This window comes from Thalassophryne amazonica, chromosome 10 (assembly GCF_902500255.1).
Source record: "Thalassophryne amazonica chromosome 10, fThaAma1.1, whole genome shotgun sequence".
Taxonomy (NCBI): domain Eukaryota; kingdom Metazoa; phylum Chordata; class Actinopteri; order Batrachoidiformes; family Batrachoididae; genus Thalassophryne; species Thalassophryne amazonica.
In genome coordinates, this window is record NC_047112.1 from 98,174,638 (window position 1) to 98,196,120 (window position 21,483).

The 21,483-nt window shown below is 40.1% G+C and overlaps 2 protein-coding genes across 8 annotated transcripts in view; one reads left to right on the forward strand and one right to left on the reverse strand.

Moving 5' to 3' along the window:
• The window catches only part of LOC117519256 (retinoschisin-like), a 30,873-nt gene extending 12,097 nt beyond the window's left edge, over positions 1-18,776 (reverse strand). The window contains exons 1-3 of one of the 2 annotated variants that reach the window (XM_034180575.1): positions 18,697-18,776; positions 9,322-9,347; positions 9,056-9,233 (exon numbers count right to left, since the gene is read on the reverse strand). In XM_034180575.1, coding sequence (XP_034036466.1) covers positions 9,056-9,233; positions 9,322-9,347; positions 18,697-18,712 — 220 coding nt within the window. In that variant the 5' untranslated portion in view covers positions 18,713-18,776. Of the gene's footprint in view, positions 1-9,055; positions 9,234-9,321; positions 9,348-9,632; positions 9,812-18,696 lie in introns of those variants that run through there. The other variant, XM_034180574.1, reaches the window with a different exon arrangement.
• The window catches only part of LOC117519257 (AP-1 complex subunit sigma-2), a 105,359-nt gene continuing 102,337 nt past the window's right edge, over positions 18,462-21,483 (forward strand). For 4 of the 6 annotated variants that reach the window (XM_034180579.1, XM_034180578.1, XM_034180576.1 and 1 more), the window contains exons 1-2: positions 18,462-18,592; positions 19,020-19,198. In XM_034180579.1, the coding sequence (XP_034036470.1) occupies positions 18,590-18,592; positions 19,020-19,198 (182 nt within the window). In that variant the 5' untranslated portion in view covers positions 18,462-18,589. The remainder of the gene's footprint in view (positions 18,593-19,019; positions 19,199-21,483) is intronic. The other 2 variants (XM_034180577.1, XM_034180581.1) reach the window with 1 other exon arrangement.

Genomic DNA, 21,483 nt, shown 5'->3' on the forward strand with positions numbered 1-21,483 from the left:
TCTGACCCCAAAAACTTTGAAAGCTTTGTTCCAACATCATGTGTTTAAAAATCAGGTTTCATCTTATTCATCTCACTTGATTGACTTCTACAAATGTGATGTCTCACTTTAACTCTCAGTCAACTTCTCTCATTGACTAAATAAAAGAACAATCCAATTCTTGGGTGAGCAAAACATTTTAACTGATTACTGTGTTCAAGTAAATAACACTTCAAGTTTGGATGATCTCATGCAAAAAGATGCTACAGTATGTGTCCAGATGTAAACACCTTGAAATAAAAGCTGACTTTCTAAACTATCTTCTCATATTCATCATTTGATTTCAAACACAAATTTCTTCAGCATTTAAAAACAACTGAAGGCACCTTGTTGTTCCAATACTTTAAGGGAGGACTGAATGAATTAAGTCAAGCGAAGTCTGGGAGCAGGTGCTGATGCTGTACTCTGCCGCATCTACAACACCACGGAACCGCCTTGGGTCCTGGATGGCAACCACCCAGGGAGACAGCAAGTCCATACTCACATATCTGTAAAATAACCATCTACCTACCAACTGGCAGCCTGGTGAAAAATGGACATCCCCTTGGCCTTCTCCAGTTACTGGGGTCCTAAAAACCAAGGCCCCTATGTGCTGGATCATGTACAGAGAAACGAATCACATGGCCAAAATGTCTAAACTGACAGTCCCTCACAGTGCAAGTGACTTCATCTGAAGGTGCACTGACACTTGTATGACTTTGATTCACGCAGTTGCACGCACGTCGTCATTACAATCCCACCCGCTGTGTTCCCAGCTGGACACCGTGCAGGAGAGTAAACTCGTCTTTAAAGGGTACAATCTGATCATGAGAGGGGCGCTAACGTGTGCAATTGCGCAAAGAGAATTTTGAAATGTTGAAAAAATCCTTCACGTATAAATGTCGTGCTACGTGGCATGATCTGCTCGCCAACACGATGTGCAGTTCGTCAAGTGGAGCAAAGAAGAAGTGAACAGAGAGAGTGGTTGTGTCATCAGATCACATCAGAGCGCAGCTCGTCTGAATTATTATAATGAGAAGTTAAATCTATCATAAACTTACTTTTACAGCTGCACATAAGAAGGAAAGAACATGCAACTGTTTTACCAAGCCATGACAATGTACACAAATGATGACCTTTTTAGATGGCTCCAAATGCTTTCTCCAGCTCATTCAGCGCACACACGCGTGAACGGCGCTGCTGGTGCGGACCTCTGTGATTCAGGAAGCGATTAGAGCCATTTTCAACAAACTTGCCGAGAAAATGATTAATCCGCTACAAAATAATTATTTTATATATGCAGCGTCCAGCGTAGAGCGCGTGGCAGGTGGTGGAACAAAGCACAGCATCCAGCTGGGAAAACAGGGGGTGGGATCGTCACAACGACGTGCGTGCAAGTGCCTGCATCAAAGTCATGCAAGTAAAAACATCCAGTCATCGCCTTAGGTCACTGGTTAGCGTCCAAGTCTCACAACCACACAAGACAGGCAGCACTTGGACCTTCATTCCCCTTTAAAGATATCAGCAAACACCTCTGTCCAGCAACTTCATGACTCTGTAAGCTTTTCCCAACGTCTCTTGACCTCAAAGGCCGAGGACCCAGAGACATGTATGTCACTGCTGAGTTTAACACTTTCACCACATACAGATACACTTCTGTTGGCTGACTCCAGGAAGGTGTTAAAAACAGAAATACATGAAACACACCATTAAACAACAGTGTTTGCCATAATGTTTAGAAGAACACACATGAGGATTTGACAGGAATGACCGTGGTTGACCATAATGTGCTGTATATGAGGGCATTCTTTTTTGGATGCCATGCACAAACTGGCAGATCCATAATTTGTTTTTTGTTTTTCTTTCTTGGTGGTAGGACGCATGATTATTTAGCAGTGTAGAGCCCACATTTTGCAGTAAATGTCCAAATACGCATTTTAAATTAAATTTCAAGGTTAAAGTAAAGGTTAAAGTGCTTGTTTGTAAATCATAATCACCTTCCCATAGGAAGAAAATGAAAATATGGGAAAACTTGGTACAACAATAGAAAATCTACACAGTAAACAACACACAAGAGACTGGATAGAGGCTGCTCTCCTTTAGATGGCGCTGTTCTACTTCATACTTTAAACTTTGGCTTGTTGAACACCTGTTTCTCAGTTTCTCCACATTTGAGTTCCTAGCTTCACTTATTTTACAGTTAAATTAACCATTTTTAATCATGCTCGCACACCAAAGCTAAACCAGATCTCATATATACCGCAGAGTTTTATGTTATTTACAGTGAGGCAAATAAGTATTTGATCCACTGTCACCTACAAAGAATGGAGAGGTCTGTAATTTTTATCGTAGGTACACTTCAACTGTGAGAGACAGTGCAGGATCGTGCCAAGAGAAACACAACACTTCCCTCACAATGCAAGGAAAGGATTAGGTAAAGGGCACGCCTTATTCTGAGCTCTTTAATCTGCTCATCACACTACTGCACAGGTAATTAGATTACCTTACAGTGTCTTTCTTATCCCATTCCAGGCCTGACCGAACCCCAGTCTGAAGATACACTTTCAGCACCACAGTGATAATTATGCACCACCTCAGATAATCCCACACCAAGCAACCTTTAACTCTGTGATCAATCACTGTGTTTTCCACCAATACAGTATATCACTGCTATTCGCTGTAATGCACATGGTGTTACATTCTTGCTTTACCATTGCTATGGGATGCAATTTCATATTTATGAGATTGTAATTGTGATGATATCTCATTTATTCCCATACTGAAGAAAGCTTTGAAAGATGTGAGCCCGGTGGCCCTTACTTCTCTTGACATGAACGCAATGAAGAAGGTTATTAACAGAGGTCGGAAATGGTAATTGGTTGAAACTGGAATATGACAGTTCCCACTGAGCCAAAGAACCCTTCTCTACGCTAAAAACCATATTGCGAAGGTGATAGACTCACAGATGGATCCACTTCAGTTTGCTTATTGCACTGGCAGAATGGTTGATGATGTAAACATATTCATTGCAGATACCAACCACAAGTATGTGGAATCTTCCAAATTCACAGTCGGATGTTTGCTTCCTGACTTTCCTCAGTTCTTAACATTTTGCTGCTAAATATGACATTGTTCAAATTCAGAGTCACAACTTTGTGAAAAATATGTGAAAAAAAATTTTATATTAAAAATGGTACTTCTTAGTGTTTGTTGTTGCTTTCTAAGGTAAAAAAAAAAAAACTAGCTGCTCTTTCAGATATTAGCACTTAGAAATGTCTGTGACCTAAGTGCTATTTTTTGTGTTTTCAAAAAAAATACTGTGACAGTATTTTTTTATGTTGTAATTTTTTCCAAGGAATAAACTAGTGAAAGTATGTTTTAAGATGTAACATAAGCTTTATTCCTAGTTCTTGTGTTGTGTTGTTACAAGTTGACATTTAAGCTTTTCAGGCAGCAGATACGAGGTCTGTCCAAAAAGTAACGGACCTTTTTATTTTTTTCAAAAACTATATGGATTTGAATCACGTGTGATTGCATCAGCCAAGCTTGTACCTTCGTGCGCATGCGTGAGTTTTTTCACGCCTGTCGGTTGCGTCATTCGCCTGTGGGCAGGCTTTGTGTGAGTACTGGTCCACCCCCCTCGTTGGATTTTTATTGTCAGTGAAATGGCTGAGAGACTGCTGCTTTGCTCCATGAAATTTTTTTCAGAAACTGTTAGAGACAGCCAGTTGGAAACCATTCGAAAGATTCAGATGGCTTTCGGCGTCACACGGATTAAGGAGTGTTAAAACCTTTTTAAAGACGGCCCACAGCGGCGGAGGGCGCGCAGCGCACCGAGCGGCCATTCGACAGGCTGGATCGACCAGATAATTTCTAAACTGAAGGCTGTGTTGATCCGGGACATCGTGTGACTACAACAGAAATGGCAACAGAGCTGGACATAGCACTTTTGCAGCACATTCCACTGTTACAGGAGATTTTGTAATGAAAGACGTGCGGAGGAATTCGCGCGTCGGCACGGAGCCGCTCATGGTGCGCAACAAAAAAAAACACCTCCGTGTTGGAAGTCTCACAGGACATGTTGTGGCATGTCCAGCTGTTACACAATTTCTCGGATACTCACTCGACTGAAAAGCCATTGAAAGCCATCTGAATCTTCCGAATGGTTTCCAACACGGAGGTGTTTTTTCCTCAGAATTCCTGAGAAAATTTCACATAAGAATGATGTGTTTTCAAGCTATTTTCAGAGTTAATAATTTTGTGATTTTGTCATGATATGGTGACTCACAACTCAAACTTTGTCATATTCTTGCTGAGAAATTCATTAATCATTTCAGCAGATTTTATGGATAATATACTTTCTTACCCATAGGTCAGAGAAGACTAGTCATAATAGGTCCTCCAACCTCCTACATACTTGTACAGTACTTCTGGTTCTCCACAGGTCCTTTTATGCTTGCTCTTTTTGTCCTCCATACAGGCCCAAGCAGTCAAACTGTCACTAGAGGCTCATTTCCACTGCAGGAACATGAGGGCTACATGGCCAAAATGTCTAATGCTCCCTCACAATGTTAGTGATACTCCTCATCCTAGTCTTGCTTAATAACTGCCCGTTTGATACAAAAGTCATTTCAGCAGTACCCAAGGATGCTCCAAAGAAACCTAATACCAAAGACATTTAGTCATTGCTTTATAGGTTACTAGTTAGCATCCAAGTCTCACAACCATACAAGACAGGCAGCACCACAACCCTAAAGACTTGGACCTTTGTTCACTTGCAAAGATAATGGCATCACCAAATACTTCTGTTCAGTGACCTCATGACTCCACAAGCTCTTCCCAGGCGCCTCTTGATCTCAAAGGCAGAAGACCCATGTATTTTGCGGCTGAGAAAAGTGAATGTATCTACCAGTTCAATTCTTTCACCACATACAGATACAGGTGCTGGTCATATAATTAGAATATCATGAAAAAGTTGATTTATTTCAGTAACTCCATTCAAAAAGTGAAATTTATATAATGTATTCATTCATTCCATACTGACTGATACATTTCAAGTGTTTATTTCTTTTAATTTTGATGATTATAACTGACAACTAATGAAAACCTCAAATTCAGTATCTCAGAAAATTTGAATATTGTGAAAAGGTTCAATATTGAAGACACCTGGTGACACACTCTAATCAGCTAATTAACTCAAAACACCTGCAAAGGCCTTTAACTGGTCTCTCAGTCTAGTTCTGTAGGCTACACAATCATGGGGAAGACTGCTGACTTGACGTCTTGTCTGAGCTAAAGACAAAAAGGACCGGACTGCTGCTGAGTGGTCCAAAGTTATGTTCTCTGATGAAAGTAAATTTTGCATTTCCTTTGGAAATCAAGGTCCCAGAGTCTGGAGGAAGAGAGGAGAGCCACTGAATCCACATTGCTTGAGGTCCAGTGTAAAGTTTCCACAGTCAGTGATGGTTTGGGGTGCCATATGATCTGCTGGTGTTGGTCCACTGTGTTTTCTGAGGTCCAAGGTCAACACAGCCGTCTACCAGGAAGTTGTAGAGCACTTCATGCTTCCTGCTGCTGACCAACTTTATGGAGATGCAGATTTCATTTTCCAACAGGACTTGGCACCTGCACACAGTACCAAAGCTACCAGTACCTGGTTTAAGGACCATGGTATCCCTGTTCTTAATTGGCCAGCAAACTCGCCTGACCTTAACACCATATAAAATCTATGGGCTGTTGTGAAGAGGAAGATGTGATACGTCAGACCCAACAACACAGAAGAGCTGAAGGCCACTATCAGAGCAACCTGGGCTCTCATACCACCTGAGCAGTGCCACAGACTGATCGACTCCATGCCACGCCGCATTGTTGCAGTAATTCAGGCAAAAGGAGCCCCAACTATGTACTGAGTGCTGTACATGCTCATAGTTTTCATGTTCATACTTTTCAGTTGGCCAACATTTCTAGAAATCCTTTTTTTTTTTTGTATTTGTCTTAAGTAATATTCTAATTTTCTGAGATACTGAATTTGGGATTTTTATTAGTTGTCAGTTATAATCATCAAAATTAAAAGAAATAAACACTTGAAATATATCAGTCTGTGTGTAATGAATGAATATAATATACAAGTTTCACGTTTTGAATGGAATTACTGAAATAAATCAACTTTTTATGATATTCTAATTATATGACCAGAATCTGTACACTTCTGATGGCTGAGTCCCAGAAGTGTTTAAAAGCTTGAATCTTAGTCTTGAGCCAGGACAGTCTCAAACCCAGACACTATGATTCTTCACTCAGTTTCTCAAGTGCTGCAATCAGAGTATCCATTGATTCCACAAAGATCACAGCATCATCTGCAAAGTCAAGGTCAGTAAACCTTTCCTTGCCAACAAAAGCACCTAAGTCATTGGTTTCCACAACCTTGCCCAACACCCAGTCCATGCAAACCTTGAACAGTGTCGGACCCAGAACACACTCCTGACAAATGCCAGATTTTATTGCGTAAAACTCAGTGTTTGCCTCCACAGCACTCACAGTATCTGTGTTTTGGCTAGCTGTGATGTCCAGTACTTCTTGGGGATTCCACAAATTCTCAGGATGTTCCAGAGAGCAGTCAACTGAATCAAACACTTTGCAAAAATCAACATAGGCTGTAAAGAAGCACTGCTGATACTCACGCTTACATTCTACGAGCACTCACAGGGCTCAAATGTGGTCGTCAGTTGACTTCTTGGGTGTAAAGCCAGACTGTTCTCGTCGCTGATGCACAAATATCTCAAAATTAATTCTATTAAAAATGATCCTTGCAAGAACCTTTCCCTGGCACAGTCAGCAGTGTGCTACCTATGTAGTTGTTACAATCCATACTATCAACCTTTCCTTTCAATATTGGAATAAGTTCTTTCTTCCAATCTGAAGGGATGATACCTGTCTACCAGACTAAAACAAAAATGATTTGCAATCCCAGGAAAACAGCGTAACCCTTGTTCTTAAAAATCAGAACAATTCACTTCTCCTCCACTCCTCAGGCATCCTCTCACTCTCCGAAATGTTATTAAACAATCTGGTAACAATCCCCACTGCCATCTCTCCTGAACATTTCCATGCCTCAAATGGAATGTGATCTGGACCAACTGCCTTTCCACTCTTCATCCTCTTCATAGCTGTCATCATCATTTTTCCTAACCTCTTGCTTTACTCTCTACATCAGCGGTCTTCAACCCATTCCAGAAGGGGCCAAGAGGGTTCAACGCACTCCACCATGTGATTTCACTGATTAACATCTTTGAGCAGATGGAGTGGAGTGGGCTGCAACAAAAACCTGAACCCTCTTGGACCTTTCTTGAATGAGTTGAAGACCTCTGCTCTATATCATCCAGCATTCTCTCTCATTTTCTTCATTCGTCAGCTCCTCAAATTATTCCCTCCACCTTCTCAACACACTCTCCTTGCTTGTCAGCACATTGCCATCTGCATCCTTTATCACCGTAAACTGCTGCACATCTTTCCAGCTCTGACCCTTTGTCTGGCCAATCAGTACAAGTCATTTTCTCCTTCCTTACTGTTTAACTTCATGTACATTTCACCTTATGCCTTTTTCCTTATTTGACTTACTTGACTTTCCATTTTATGACAAATCTCCTTGTACTTCTCTCTGCTTTCATCATCCCTCTGACTAGCCCAAATTTTCTTCACCAACCTTTTTCTCCTTATACTTTCCTAGATATCTTAATTCCACAATCAAGTCTCCTTGTCTTCCTTCCTCTGTCCAGATGTCACACGCAGTACCTTCCTAGTTGTCTCCCTCATCACATCTGTGGAACTTTTCCAATTGTCCAAAATCACAACCTCCATCTAGTGCGTCCTCCCTGAATTTCACACAACAGATACCATATCTACCCGTTACTTCCTCATCACCTCTGTTCCATTCACCAACATGCCAGTTGAAGTCTGCTTCTATCACCACTAATCTATGCTTGGGTGCACTCACCACCACCTCATCTAACTCAAGAAATCTTTCTCCTTCATCTCATAACCTTCCTGTGAGGCATATGCACTGATGACATTCATCATCACCCCTTCAATTTCCAACGTCACACTCATCTACCAGTCAGACACTCGCTTAACCTCCAATGCACTCTTAATATGCTCTTCCTTTAAAATGACCTCAGCACCATTTCTACTCCCATCCACAATATGATACAAGAACTTGAAACCACCTCCAATGTTCTTGGCCTTACTTCCCTTCCACTTGGTCTCTTGAACATGTCTACTTTTCTTCTCTCCATCATATTAACCAGCTCGCCACTTTTGCCAGTCATACTGCCAACATTTGAAGTCCCGACTCTCACTTCCACACTTCTAAGTTCCCTCCTCTCCCGACACTCTTCTTCATTGCCCAGCAGTTGGTCAGTTTTCACAAGAAACCTGTTAGGCAACAGCATCGCTGGTGGTCGTTAACATGTGTACCTCAACCAATCAAGTATCGATATTTGATTTGTAATCTGCATAGATATTTTGGATTTAGATGGATGAGCTTAAAATTAACGGAACTAAATTTACCAGAAGATAATTAGTCAGCTAATAGCTTTTCAAGTTAGCTAAAAACTAATATGCTAATGAAAAAATATCTTATCACTGTTTTCAGAATAGCAGAACTGTGTCCCCCACTGCATTTTGTTTTGTTGTTGTTGTTTTTGAGTTGATTAGAATATACAGTATTTTATTAAGTATTCTGATGATATAAAATGTATTAATTTCCATTTATTTCAAACATATTTTAAATTAATGCACTTAAATTTGAGGGGTGTGAATAAATGCAGCTAGCATTTTCTTTATGACTTAGCATGTAATAAATATGAGCAATTTCCTCACAATTTTATCAAAGAATTTTATAATTGTAAAATATTATCTCACAACTATAGTCAGCACCAGGTTTTCAGCTGGTGTAAATGAGATTCCATAATTAAGTTCACAAGCATAATGCCTCTAAGATCATTCGAGTCAGGTGACCAGGGTGAGAAGAAACCCTCACCGGGCATGCAGGTCTGACCCTGAGGTGGTGCCGGTGGCAATGAGGTCGGTGGAAGAGGAGAAACCATGGTGGGGATTCGTGTGGGTGAACCAGAAGATTCACAGTCACAGGTGCACGCTTTCACATTGCGTGTCCATGTCTCAGTGATCTGCTGGTCCTCCTCCTCCAGCTCCTCCTCCTGAAGGACAAACAAGAAGGAGTTAATCCAGAGTTTTCCTCCAGTCTCTTAAAATCACAGTTTAGGTGGTTTCAAATTGTTCACTCACCTCTTGTGAGTGAACAGCAGTCAGGGCTAAATCATGCAAATAGATACATGAAATAAAAAAAGTAAATATTATCCCTGACTCAGTTCAGAAAACACCTCATTTGAAACAATAATAATAATAATGATGATATTGAAAAGAATTTGATTATATTGACAGTCATAAACACAGCTGCTCATTCCCCACAGTGATACAGGTGTCACATTCTACAACGTTTACACATAAGAATGAACTAAATTGGAAGTGAGAGTCGTGTTAATTTGTGCAGAGTGATGGTGATTTATGATCTTCCTCGCAGGTGCACAGGAACTCACCTTGAGATAAAAGCAGGAGGAGCAGCAGTGCAGCAACACCACGAACGCTGAGCTCCATCTTTGTCTTCACTGGTGCTGGAATGTGATGTGTGTGATACCCAACGTGAGCAGATAGGATTACTGTAATCCACAGGCCCCCGATGGCTTCATCTAATGCCGTTTACTGGCCTATAAACACCTCCATTCACCTCGTCTGTTACACTCAACCTGTTAAATATATCACCTCATGAATTAAGAATCGTTCTTCACTGTGAAGGTGTTGTTCAAATTACAGTCGTCTCATCTAACAACATCACAATCCATTCACCTGTTTGAATAGTGTGACTACTGTGTCAGATACAGGTTTTTGTTTTGTTTTGGGTTTTTTTTTCAGTTTTACTCTGACAAAATTTGCAGAGATTTGACCAAAGTTTGTCTCTGGTTGTGCAGAGACAAGGATTCATGCTTTTGTTTATCCAGGACGGAGTAGTATGAATCTTCAAATAGTCCAAATGTTGCTGCTAGAGTTTGAACCACAAGAAGGATTTTGAGAGCATTACATCAAGACATTAAACAGTTCATATTATACACCTGCTCATTGTAGCGGCTGCACTCTGCGTTGTGTTGTTATGACTCCGCCCATTTGCTCCCCTCGGAACGCAAACTCACAATCTCTGGCATGGAGGTCAGACTCTCTAACCAGAAGGCTAAAACCCAGGGCTCTGGCTTTGTGACCAGAGAATCCTCTTGAGCTGTTAGGAGTGAAATTTACTAACTACATCCGCACAGCGACACCTGCTGGCCTCCGTTACATCAGCAAGATAATACCTCTCGGTCAGGAAGTGCTCATCAAGGAGATATTAAAGTTTGCAACCAAAAATTCCTCTTCTTAGGCCTGTCTTCCATTGCCAATTTATGACACCTGACTGGCAATGTTTTTGGTGTAAAACCTCATAGATACCCAATCGCCGCCGGACATCAGGTGTAAGATGTCGTAAAAATAGTTTTGTAAAATATTTTTGCAAAGTCAGCAAAGTTTTGAAAATGTTCAAAAAATTGGTGACTTGGGATAGATGTAATCTATCAACTGTTAGATGTAATCTGTACAAAGCGGGGGTAATAGTTTGCAAGAGGAGCTGATGTAGACATCCGGGTAAATATCCAGTGAACGGGACCCACCATTCTCTCAATTTATTCAATTTATAACGCACCAAATCAAAACAAAAGTTGCTTCAAGGTGCCTCACACAAAACAGTTCAAAATCAAAATTAAAATGAGTGAATAAATTGAAACATACAATTGGTGGTCATTATGACTTGAGACTTGACTTGGGACTTGCTGATTCATGACTTGAAAGAGACTTGATGCTGACTTCATCCCACCTCTGCTTTATAGTGAAAGAGGCACTGCTTGCAATGCACAATTGATTGATTCCTTCTCTCTCCGACAGACTGTGATGGTGTGTCTCACAAAATGCAGACTGGCTCAGTGGGTGTGTCTCACAAAGTGCAGACCAACCCAGTAAGCCTGTCTCACAAAGTGCAAATGAGATTAGTGGGCATGTCTCACAAAGTGCAAACCGGGTCGTTAGGCATGTCTCACAAAGTGCAGACCAACTAAGTGGGAGTGTGGTACAAAGAGCAGACCAACTAAATGGGAGTGTGTTACAAAGTGCAGACCAACTAAATGGGAGTGTGTCGCAAAGTGCAGACCAACTCAATGGGAGTGTGTCGCAGAGTGCAGACCAACTCAATGGGAGTGTGGTACAAAGCGCAGACCAACTCAATGGGAGTGTCTCGCAGAGTGCAGACCAACTAAATGGGAGTGTGTTACAAAATGCAGACCAACTAAATGGGAGTGTGTTACAAAATGCAGACCAACTAAATGGGAGTGTCTCGCAAAGTGCAGACCAACTAAATGGGAGTGTGTTACAAAGTGCAGACCAACTAAATGGGAGTGTGTTGCAAAGTGCAGACCAACTAAATGGGAGTGTGTTACAAAGTGCAGACCAACTAAATGGGAGTGTGTTGCAAAGTGCAGACCAACTCAGTGGGAGTGTGTCACAAAGTGCAGACCAACTCAATGGGAGTGTGTCACAAAGTGCAGGCCGACTGAGTGGGCGTGTTTCCCTAAGTGTAGACCAACTCAGTGGGTGTGTCTCAAAAAGTGCAAACCGACTCATTGGGCACGTTTCACAAAGTGCAGACCAACTCAATGGTACACAGTAAATTTTGGTCCCAGTCCAAATAGAGTTAAATATTCTCTATCACAATGGAAAATCAATTCTATCACAGTGTAAAATTAACTCTTATTGGAGTAGAAACACTTGATTTGACATGACGGTAGACCTGATTTCACTCTATAATAGAGTGTTTTTTTTACTCTATTTAGACTGGGACCAAATGTTATCCCAGAAGAGTAAATTTTACTCAGCAAAATTTACTGTGTAGTGTCTCACAAAATGCAGAACAACTCAGTGAGCGTGTCTTACAAAGTGCATACCTGCTCAGTGTGTGTGTTTGTGTCTTATTAAGCAAGCAAACATTTGTTCCATGTTACAGAAGTGTTAAATACGTTGTTTCATATCTGAAATGTTCGAGCAGTTTCTAAATGCACACACACACACAAAATTGTGGGTCTTGTAGGAGGATATATATAAAAAAACACTTTTAAAATAAATTAAATAGATTTAAATAGCACAATAAAGCACCTCACTGTATTATTCTAATTATTATTATTACTACATGTAGCATAATGGTTGCAAATTCAATTACAAACTAGAGCACCCCACTCAGAGCGCAAACCTCCGCCAACACTAGTGTCCAATTCCACAAGTTTTTACCTTGTAAAGAATTTTCAAGGTCAAAGTCCTGTTAGAAGTGAATTTTCATAAGCTAAAATATAATGCAAAGGACTTTTCAGTGTTAAACTCAAATGTCCACAAATCCACAGTCTGGATCAGATCTGGATCAAACTTTGTCAGGTCATAGTGAGTGTCAGTCTGCACCTCACTTTCAAATATGAGAGTGATTGGGGCATGTTTGATTAAGATATAATGTAAAATATACATTAAATGGGGTTTTCAATGTTAAATTTAAATGGCCACAAAATCTGTAATGTGGATCAGATCCAGATCAAACTTTGTCACTTGATAAAGGATACCATCCTACATCACACTCTCAAATATGAACAATATTTGATCTTTTTTGACAGAATTATGAATTTTTGAATATTAGTTCAATGTTAAAGATAGGGATGCCTATTGGGATATGAATCTTCAGTAAAAATTTCATAACTATATATGAAAAATTGTGGGCTCCAGGCTGTTCAAAAACAAACTGTTAGAGGAAGTAACCTGTTGAGGGAACTTTTTAATTGTTATAACTGTGAACATGTAATTTGCCTGCATTTTATACTTCTCACACACACTCATCTTAAACCACTTACTTCAGTTAAGGGTCATGGGGGTCTGGAGCCTATCCCAGCAGTCAAAGGGTGTGAAGCGGGGTACAGTCTGTTGCATGGCCACATTTTGACAAACAAACACATTCACACCTACAGACAATTTAAAGTTTCTAATCCACCTAACCTGCATGTATATTTGGATGTGGGAGGAAGCCGGAGCACCCGGATAGTGCAGCAGATAAGTGAAACAATCATGTAAATGGTGATAAAAGCATCAAATTTGGAAGAAATACTCCTTAGACACTCCTCTTTTGAAAAAAACGATTGGCCACTTGACTTTTCAATCGGTGGTCAACTGAAGAATTACACAGAGGTCAAAATTAAAAGATGCTCAAATCATATTGAAAAATATTCCACATTATTTGCCTGATCATAAAGATTCCAAAAAGGTATAGTTTGGACTATCTGTGACTGAATTCTATGGAGTTATGGGATTAAAAACAGCAAGAATGGTGACAAAGGTCAGTTTCATTTTGTACAGGGGTCAAAAGTTAAAGTTCCTCCAATTTTGGTAAAAAGTGATGCAAATTATTGGTTGAGCTAATAGGATTAATAAATTTGATTATAATAATAATAATTTGATTATAATAATTTATTAGACACCCAAGCATAACAGAAATTCACTCATATGACCAAACTCATAACAGAAAAGTCAAAACAAAGAGATATAAGAATATAAATCAAATACATGGTGCCTAAAGGTGTAGGCAGAAGCAACGCTTATCCACGCCTTCCCTCCTGTATAAAATCATCAGGCAAATATGCCTGTACATAGACATTAATACCCAACACAATCTGAACACAGCAGCACCTAGTTACAGATAAAAGGAGTCAAATATTATAATAAATATAATAAATAAAAGAAATAAAGAAAAAAAAATGAAGGTTTCAGTACAACAGCCTCTACATATGTATAACACAACTCAACCCTATTAATCTAATACATAGCTACCAAATACCATTTGTTTGTATAAATGTTTGAACCGGTTAATATCTGGACATTGCTTAAGTTTCTCTGGTAAATTATTCCATTTTTTGGGGCCACAAATGGAAACACAAAAGCACCTCCTAGTCGTCCTAACACCCGCATTTTTAAAATAAAACGTACCCCTTAAATTATACATTCCTTCTCTCAGTGTAAAATATTCTTGAATTCTGAGAGGTAATTGTTTATTTCTTGCTTTATGCATCAGCTGAACAGTCTTAAATGTAAACATATCATAAAGTTTTAATATCTTTGATTTAATAAATAACGGATTGGTATGATCCAGAAACCCTGAATTATGAATTATTCTTAATGCTCTTTTTTGAAGGATGACTAATGATTGTAGAGTAGTTTTATACAACCCCTGGCAAAAATTATGGAATCACCGGCCTCGGAGGATGTTCATTCAGTTGTTTAATTTTGTAGAAAAAAAGCAGATCACAGACATGACACAAAACTAAAGTCATTTCAAATGGCAACTTTCTGGCTTTAAGAAACACTATAAGAAATCAAGAAAAAAAGATTGTGGCAGTCAGTAACGGTTACTTTTTTAGACCAAGCAGAGGAAAAAAATATGGAATCACTCAATTCTGAGGAAAAAATTATGGAATCACCCTGTAAATTTTCATCCCCAAAACTAACACCTGCATCATATCAGATCTGCTCATTAGTCTGCATCTAAAAAGGAGTGATCACACCTTGGAGAGCTGTTGCACCAAGTGGACTGACATGAATCATGGCTCCAACACGAGAGATGTCAATTGAAACAAAGGAGAGGATTATCAAACTCTTAAAAGAGAGTAAATCATCACGCAATGTTGCAAAAGATGTTGGTTGTTCACAGTCAGCTGTGTCTAAACTCTGGACCAAATACAAACAACATGGGAAGGTTGTTAAAGGCAAACATACTGGTAGACCAAGGAAGACATCAAAGCGTCAAGACAGAAAACTTAAAGCAATATGTCTCAAAAATCGAAAAATGTACAACAAAACAAATGAGGAACGAATGGGAGGAAACTGGAGTCAACGTCTGTGACCGAACTGTAAGAAACCGCCTAAAGGAAATGGGATTTACATACAGAAAAGCTAAACGAAAGGCATCATTAACACCTAAACAGAACAAAACAAGGTTACAATGGGCTAAGGAAAAGCAATTGTGGACTGTGGATGACTGGATGAAAGTCATATTCAGTGATGAATCTCGAATCTGCATTGGGCAAGGTGATGATGCTGGAACCTTTGTTTGGTGCCTTTCCAATGAGATTTATAAAGATGACTGCCTGAAGAGAACATGTAAATTTCCACAGTCATTGATGATATGGGGCTGCATGTCAGGTAAAGGCACTGAGGAGATGGCTGTCATTACATCATCAATAAATGCACAAGTTTATGTTGATATTTTGGACAATTGAAAGGATGTTTGGGGATGATGAAATCATTTTTCAAGATGATAATTCATCTTGCCATAGAGCAAAAACTGCAAAAACATTCCTTGCAAAAAGACACATAGGGTCAATGTCATGGCATAGGGTCAATGTCAATGAGCAGATCTGATTTGATGCAGGTGTTAATTTGGGGGATGAAAATTTACAGGGTGATTCCATAATTTTTTCCTCAGAATTGAGTGATTCCATATTTTTTTCCTCTGCTTGGTCTAAAAAAGTAACCGTTACTGACTGCCACAATCTTTTTTCTTGATTTCTTATAGTGTTTCTTAAAGCCAGAAAGTTGCCATTTGAAATGACTTTAGTTTTGTGTCATGTCTGTGATCTGCTTTTTTTCTACAAAATTAAACAACTGAATGAACATCCTCCGAGGCCGGTAATTCCATAATTTTTGCCAGGGGTTGTAGTTATTACCCCAAACGTCCGCACAGTATGTCAAATAAGGTGCAATCAATGTACAATACAAAGTATGTAGTGATTTACCATCTAAAATGTACTTTGCCTTATTCAATATTGCAATACTTTTAGAAACTTTCTTTTGAATAGGATGAATATGAGCTTTCCAGTTAATTTTATCATCAATAATCACACCTAAAAACTTATTTTCCTTGACACAATCTAGATTTACCCCAAGTATATTTAACTGTATTTGTACATCCAATTTATAATTTCCAAATAACAACATTTTGTTTTTTGACCAATTTAATGACAATTTGTTCAAATGGAATAGATTTGACAATGTTGAATGCTTGGTCTCCAAAGTAAAGGTCAAACAAGATCTACGTCTACTGGATTCTATGACATGTGACATACAAGGTCTGTCCAAAAAGTAACGGACCTTTTTATTTTTTTTCAAAAACCATATGGATTTGAATCACGTGTGATTGCATCAGCCAAGCTTGAACCTTCGTGCGCATGCGTGAGTTTTTCCACGCCTGTCGGTTGCGTCATTCGCCTGTGGGCAGGCTTTGAGTGAGCACTGGTCCACCCCTCCCGTCGGATTTCTTTTGTCTGAGAACTTGCTGAGAGGCTGCTGCTTTGCTCCATGAAATTTTTTTCAGAAACTGTTAGAGACAGGCAGTTGGAAACCATTCGATAGATTCAGTTGGATATCGGTGAAGATTCTGTCGGCGTCACACGGATTATGGACTGTTAAAACCTTTTTAAAGACGGGCCACAGCGGCGGAGGGCGCGCGGCGCGCTGAGCGGCCATCGACAGGCTGGAACGACCAGATCATTTCTAAACTGAACACTGTGTTGATCCGGGACATCATGTGACTACCACAGAAATGGCAAGAGAGCTGGACATAGCACTTTTGCGGCACATTCCACTGTTACAGGAGATTTTGTAATTAAAGACGTGCAGAGGAATTCGCGCGTCGGCACGAAGCAGCTCAGGACGCCCAGCAAAAAAAAAAACCTCCGTGTTGGAAACCATTCAGAAGATTCAGACGGCTTTCAATGGCTTTCAGTCGAGTGAGTATCCGAGAAATTGTGTAACAGCTGGACATGCCACAACATGTCCTGTGAGACTTCCAAGACAGAGGTGTTTTTTTTTTTTGCTGCGCATCCTGAGCTGCTTCGTGCCGATGTGCGAAATCCTCCGCACGTCTTCCATTACAAAATCTCCTGTAACAGTGGAATGTGCCGCAAAAGTGCTATGTCCAACTCTGTTGCCATTTCTGTGGTAGTCACATGATGTCCCGGATCAACACAGCGTTCAGTTTAGAAATGATCTGGTCGATCCAGGCTGTCGATGGCCGCTCGGTGCGCCGCGCGCCCTCCGCCGTTGTGGGCAGTCTTTAAAAAGGTTTTAACAGTCCATAATCCGCGTGACGGCGACAGAATCTTCACCGAAATCCAACTGAATCTATCGAATGGTTTCCATCTGCCTGTCTCTAACAGTTTCTGAAAAAAATTTCATGGAGCAAAGCAGCAGTCTCTCAGCAAGTTCTCAGACAAAAGAAATCTGACGGGTGGGGTGGACCAGTGCTCACTCAAAGCCTGCCCACAGGCGAATGACGCAACCGACAGGCGTGGATAAACACGCATGCGCACGAAGGTTCAAGCTTGGCTGATGTAATCACACGTGATTCAAATCCATATAGTTTTTGAAAAAAATAAAAAAGGTAAGATACTTTTTGGACAGACCTCGTATGTTACCCCGTAACGTGATAAGGATGATACATGGTCCAAACTATTCCTTTCTAAAACCGTGTTAACTCAACTAGTAATTTGCATCACTTTTTACCAAAATTAGAGCAACTTTAACTTTTGACCCCTGCACAAGCCAACACTGACCTTTGTCACCATTCTTGCTGTTTTTATCCCATTAACTCAATAGAATTCAGTTACAGACCGGCCAAACTATACCTTTTTGGAATCTATGATCAAGCAAATAATGTGGCATAGGTTTCAATATGATTGGAGCATCTTTTAATTTTGAGTCCTGTGTAATTCTTCAATTGACCCGTACCTGAACGCCAACTGAAAATTCAAGTGGCCAATCGGTTTTTCAAAAGAGGAGTGTCTGAGGAGTATTTCTGCCGAATTTGATGCTTTTATCACCATTTGCAGGATTCCGCTGTGAATATTTTGTTATCTGCTGCACTAGGAGGAAACCCACACAAACACGGGGAGAACATGCAAACTCCACAGAAAGGCCACAGGAGGGAATCGATCCCATGACCTTCTTGCTATGAGGTAACAGTGCTAACTACTAACGTGCTGCCCCATTTTAAACCCATGCAATAATATTTTTCAAATTGATGATTTCATTCCATAGTAAGATTCTGTTTCCTTTTAAACATTATCCTCATTCATTCGCCTGTATGAAGACCATGAAGGCACAATTACCACGGGACAGATCAACAAATTGCATTGTGATTGATTTTCATATTAGCCAATTATATTCAAGATATCATGTTAAAGTGGTGGATGGGCGGGGATTGTCAAAAGTTTTAGCCACTCATGTGCATTGCAAGCGTTTGTTTGTCCAATCAGAAGCCTGACGCTCACTTGCTGCGATTCAGGGTAGCGTTGGCTGGTTTATTTTTTCACAAGAATTGCCACCGTTTTTACCCATGGTAAGTAGTTTTAACCGTATTTTTTTTATTATTATTATTTTATCGCTGAGGTTAAAATACCCTCACAGGTTTACTCGCGTGTCGTGTGGAAAAGTGAAGGTTACCTGAGCCGGCTAACATTAGCCGCTGGTGATAACGGTACTTCCTTTAGCATGTGTTGATTAGTGATGAAGATTGAGGTGAAATGATGTTTTCAGTAGAAACAGCTCCTGAAACCACAGTGTGCGTTTATTTGTATCCTTAATTTGTTCTAACATTACCACTGTAAAGTATGAGGTTTTATCCAAGTGCCAACATAACACGTTTAACTTATTCAGACTGTCCGTCACATTAGAAGGTGATTGGTCTGGATTTGTTTGATATCCGGTTACTCATCCTCCTCCCTCTCACTTCATGGCTGCAATTTCCCCCCCGTCTCCTCATTCAGATGCAGTTCATGCTTCTCTTCAGTCGACAAGGCAAGCTCAGGCTCCAAAAATGGTACGTGCCTTTGTCGGATAAGGAGAAAAAGAAGATCACCAGAGAGTTGGTGCAGACTGTGTTGGCTCGAAAACCCAAAATGTGCAGCTTCCTGGAGTGGAGAGACCTCAAGATTGTTTACAAGAGGTAGGTAGAATTTGGACTTTTGTGTGGATGAGTACAGGTAGAATACATTTTTTTCCCCCCCACACTTTCCAAGTACATCTTGTTCAGTTAGTCAAACCAGCACAAATATTGGGGAGCTAAAGGCGTCATGGTTGTACTCAGACTACAGAAGGAGAGAGAGTATTAATTTTGCCTCATTATATCCTGTTGCCATGCCAACAGATGGGCAGAATATCTGTGAACCCAAATGACCCACTCAGGGACAGACACAGCAGTTGAGCTGCTGAGCAGTCAGCAAACCTGCCATTCACATCTGCACCCACCTCTATGGTAGGGCTGCTCGATTATGGAAAAAAATCAGTATCACGGTTATTTAGGTAAATATTGAAATGACGATTATTCAAACGATTTTTTATTTTTTTTTATTTTAGTTACACAATGCATTTATTCAGCATTTCTCTCACTCTAAAAAAAAAAAAAAAAAAATGTTATAGACAATGTGTGCAAAACCTCCAAATTGAAAATGTACTGTACCTTACCTGTATAAAACATAAAATGAATAAAATAAATACACTCAACAAAAATATAAACGCAACACTTTTGGTTTTGCTCCCATTTTGTATGAGATGAACTCAAAGATCTAAAACTTTTTCCACATACACAATATCACCATTTCGCTCAAATATTGTTCACAAACCAGTCTAAATCTGTAATAGTGAGCACTTCTCCTTTGCTGAGATAATCCATCCCACCTCACAGGTGTGCCATACCAAGATGCTGATTAGACACCATGATTAGTGCACAGGTGTGCCTTAGACTGCCCACAATAAAAGGCCACTCTGAAAGGTGCAGTTTTATCACACAGCACAATGCCACAGATGTCGCAAGATTTGAGGGAGCATGCAATTGGCATGCTGACAGCAGGAATGTCAACCAGAGCTGTTGCTCGTGTATTGAATGGTCATGTCTCTACCATAAGCCGTCTCCAAAGTCGTTTCAGAGAATTTGGCAGTACATCCAACCAGCCTCACAACCGCAGACCACGTGTAACCACACCAGCCCAGGACCTCCACATCCAGCATGTTCACCTCCAAGATCGTCTGAGACCAGCCACTCGGACAGCTGCTGGAACAATCGGTTTGCATAACCAAAGAATTTCTGCACAAACTGTCAGAAACCGTCTCTGGGAAGCTCATCTGCATGCTCATCGTCCTCATCGGGGTCTCGACCTGACTCCAGTTCGTCGTCGTAACCAACTTGAGTGGGCATATGCTTACATTCGCTGGCGTTTGGCACGTTGGAGAGGTGTTCTCTTCACGGATGATGCGAAGGAGATGTGTTGCACTGCATGAGGCAAATGGTGGTCACACCAGATACTGACTGGTATCCCCCCCCCAATAAAACAAAACTGCACCTTCCAGAGTGGCCTTTTATTGTGGGCAGTCTAAGGCACACCTGTGCACTAATCATGGTGTCTAATCAGCATCTTGGTATGGCACACCTGTGAGGTGGGATGGATTATCTCAGCAAAGGAGAAGTGCTCACTATCACAGATTTAAACTGGTTTGTGAACAATATTTGAGGGAAATGGTGATATTGTGTATGTGGAAAACGTTTTAGATCTTTGAGTTCATCTCATACAAAATGGGAGCAAAACCAAAAGTGTTGCGTTTATATTTTTGTTGAGTATATTAAAAATATCATATTATATATTATTTTTCTGTTTTCCTCTCCCTTCCCTGTTGTCACTAACCAGTTGGTCAGTGTCTTTGGGCATCTCCCTGACTAGGACATAGTATGGCTGCATTGTTTTTGTTTCAATTTATGTTCATTAGTTTGTTTTTGTCATCCTTCCCTTGACCACGTCTCCTCTTTTTGGGGAAATTTATCCGTTCAATTATTGTTAAAATATAAAATGAAACAGCTTTTTTAAAAATAATAAAATAGTTGCTGTTGAAAGAGCCTTTTATTTAGAAGCAGGTGATGTTATGCGGAATTCTTGGGACCAGATGAAGGTCTCTTCTGCAGCTTTGAACTGTGTTGGTGTTGCTGAAGACACTTTTGTCATATTTTGAAGAACAGAGATGTTTTCTTTTAACTGGATGTGGTGTTCAGCTCATTAATGGAAGTTTGGTTGTCTGCACAGCAAATGTTCCTGATTAGGACAAATAAATATTTCTTTAAATATAAAGAAACACTAAACAGTTTATATATATAAAAAAGGAAAAAAAAACGGGGGAAAATGATGGAAAAAAAAAAAAAAAAACGCCCGAAAAAATAAGTTATTTAAAATTAAGCTTTTGTGG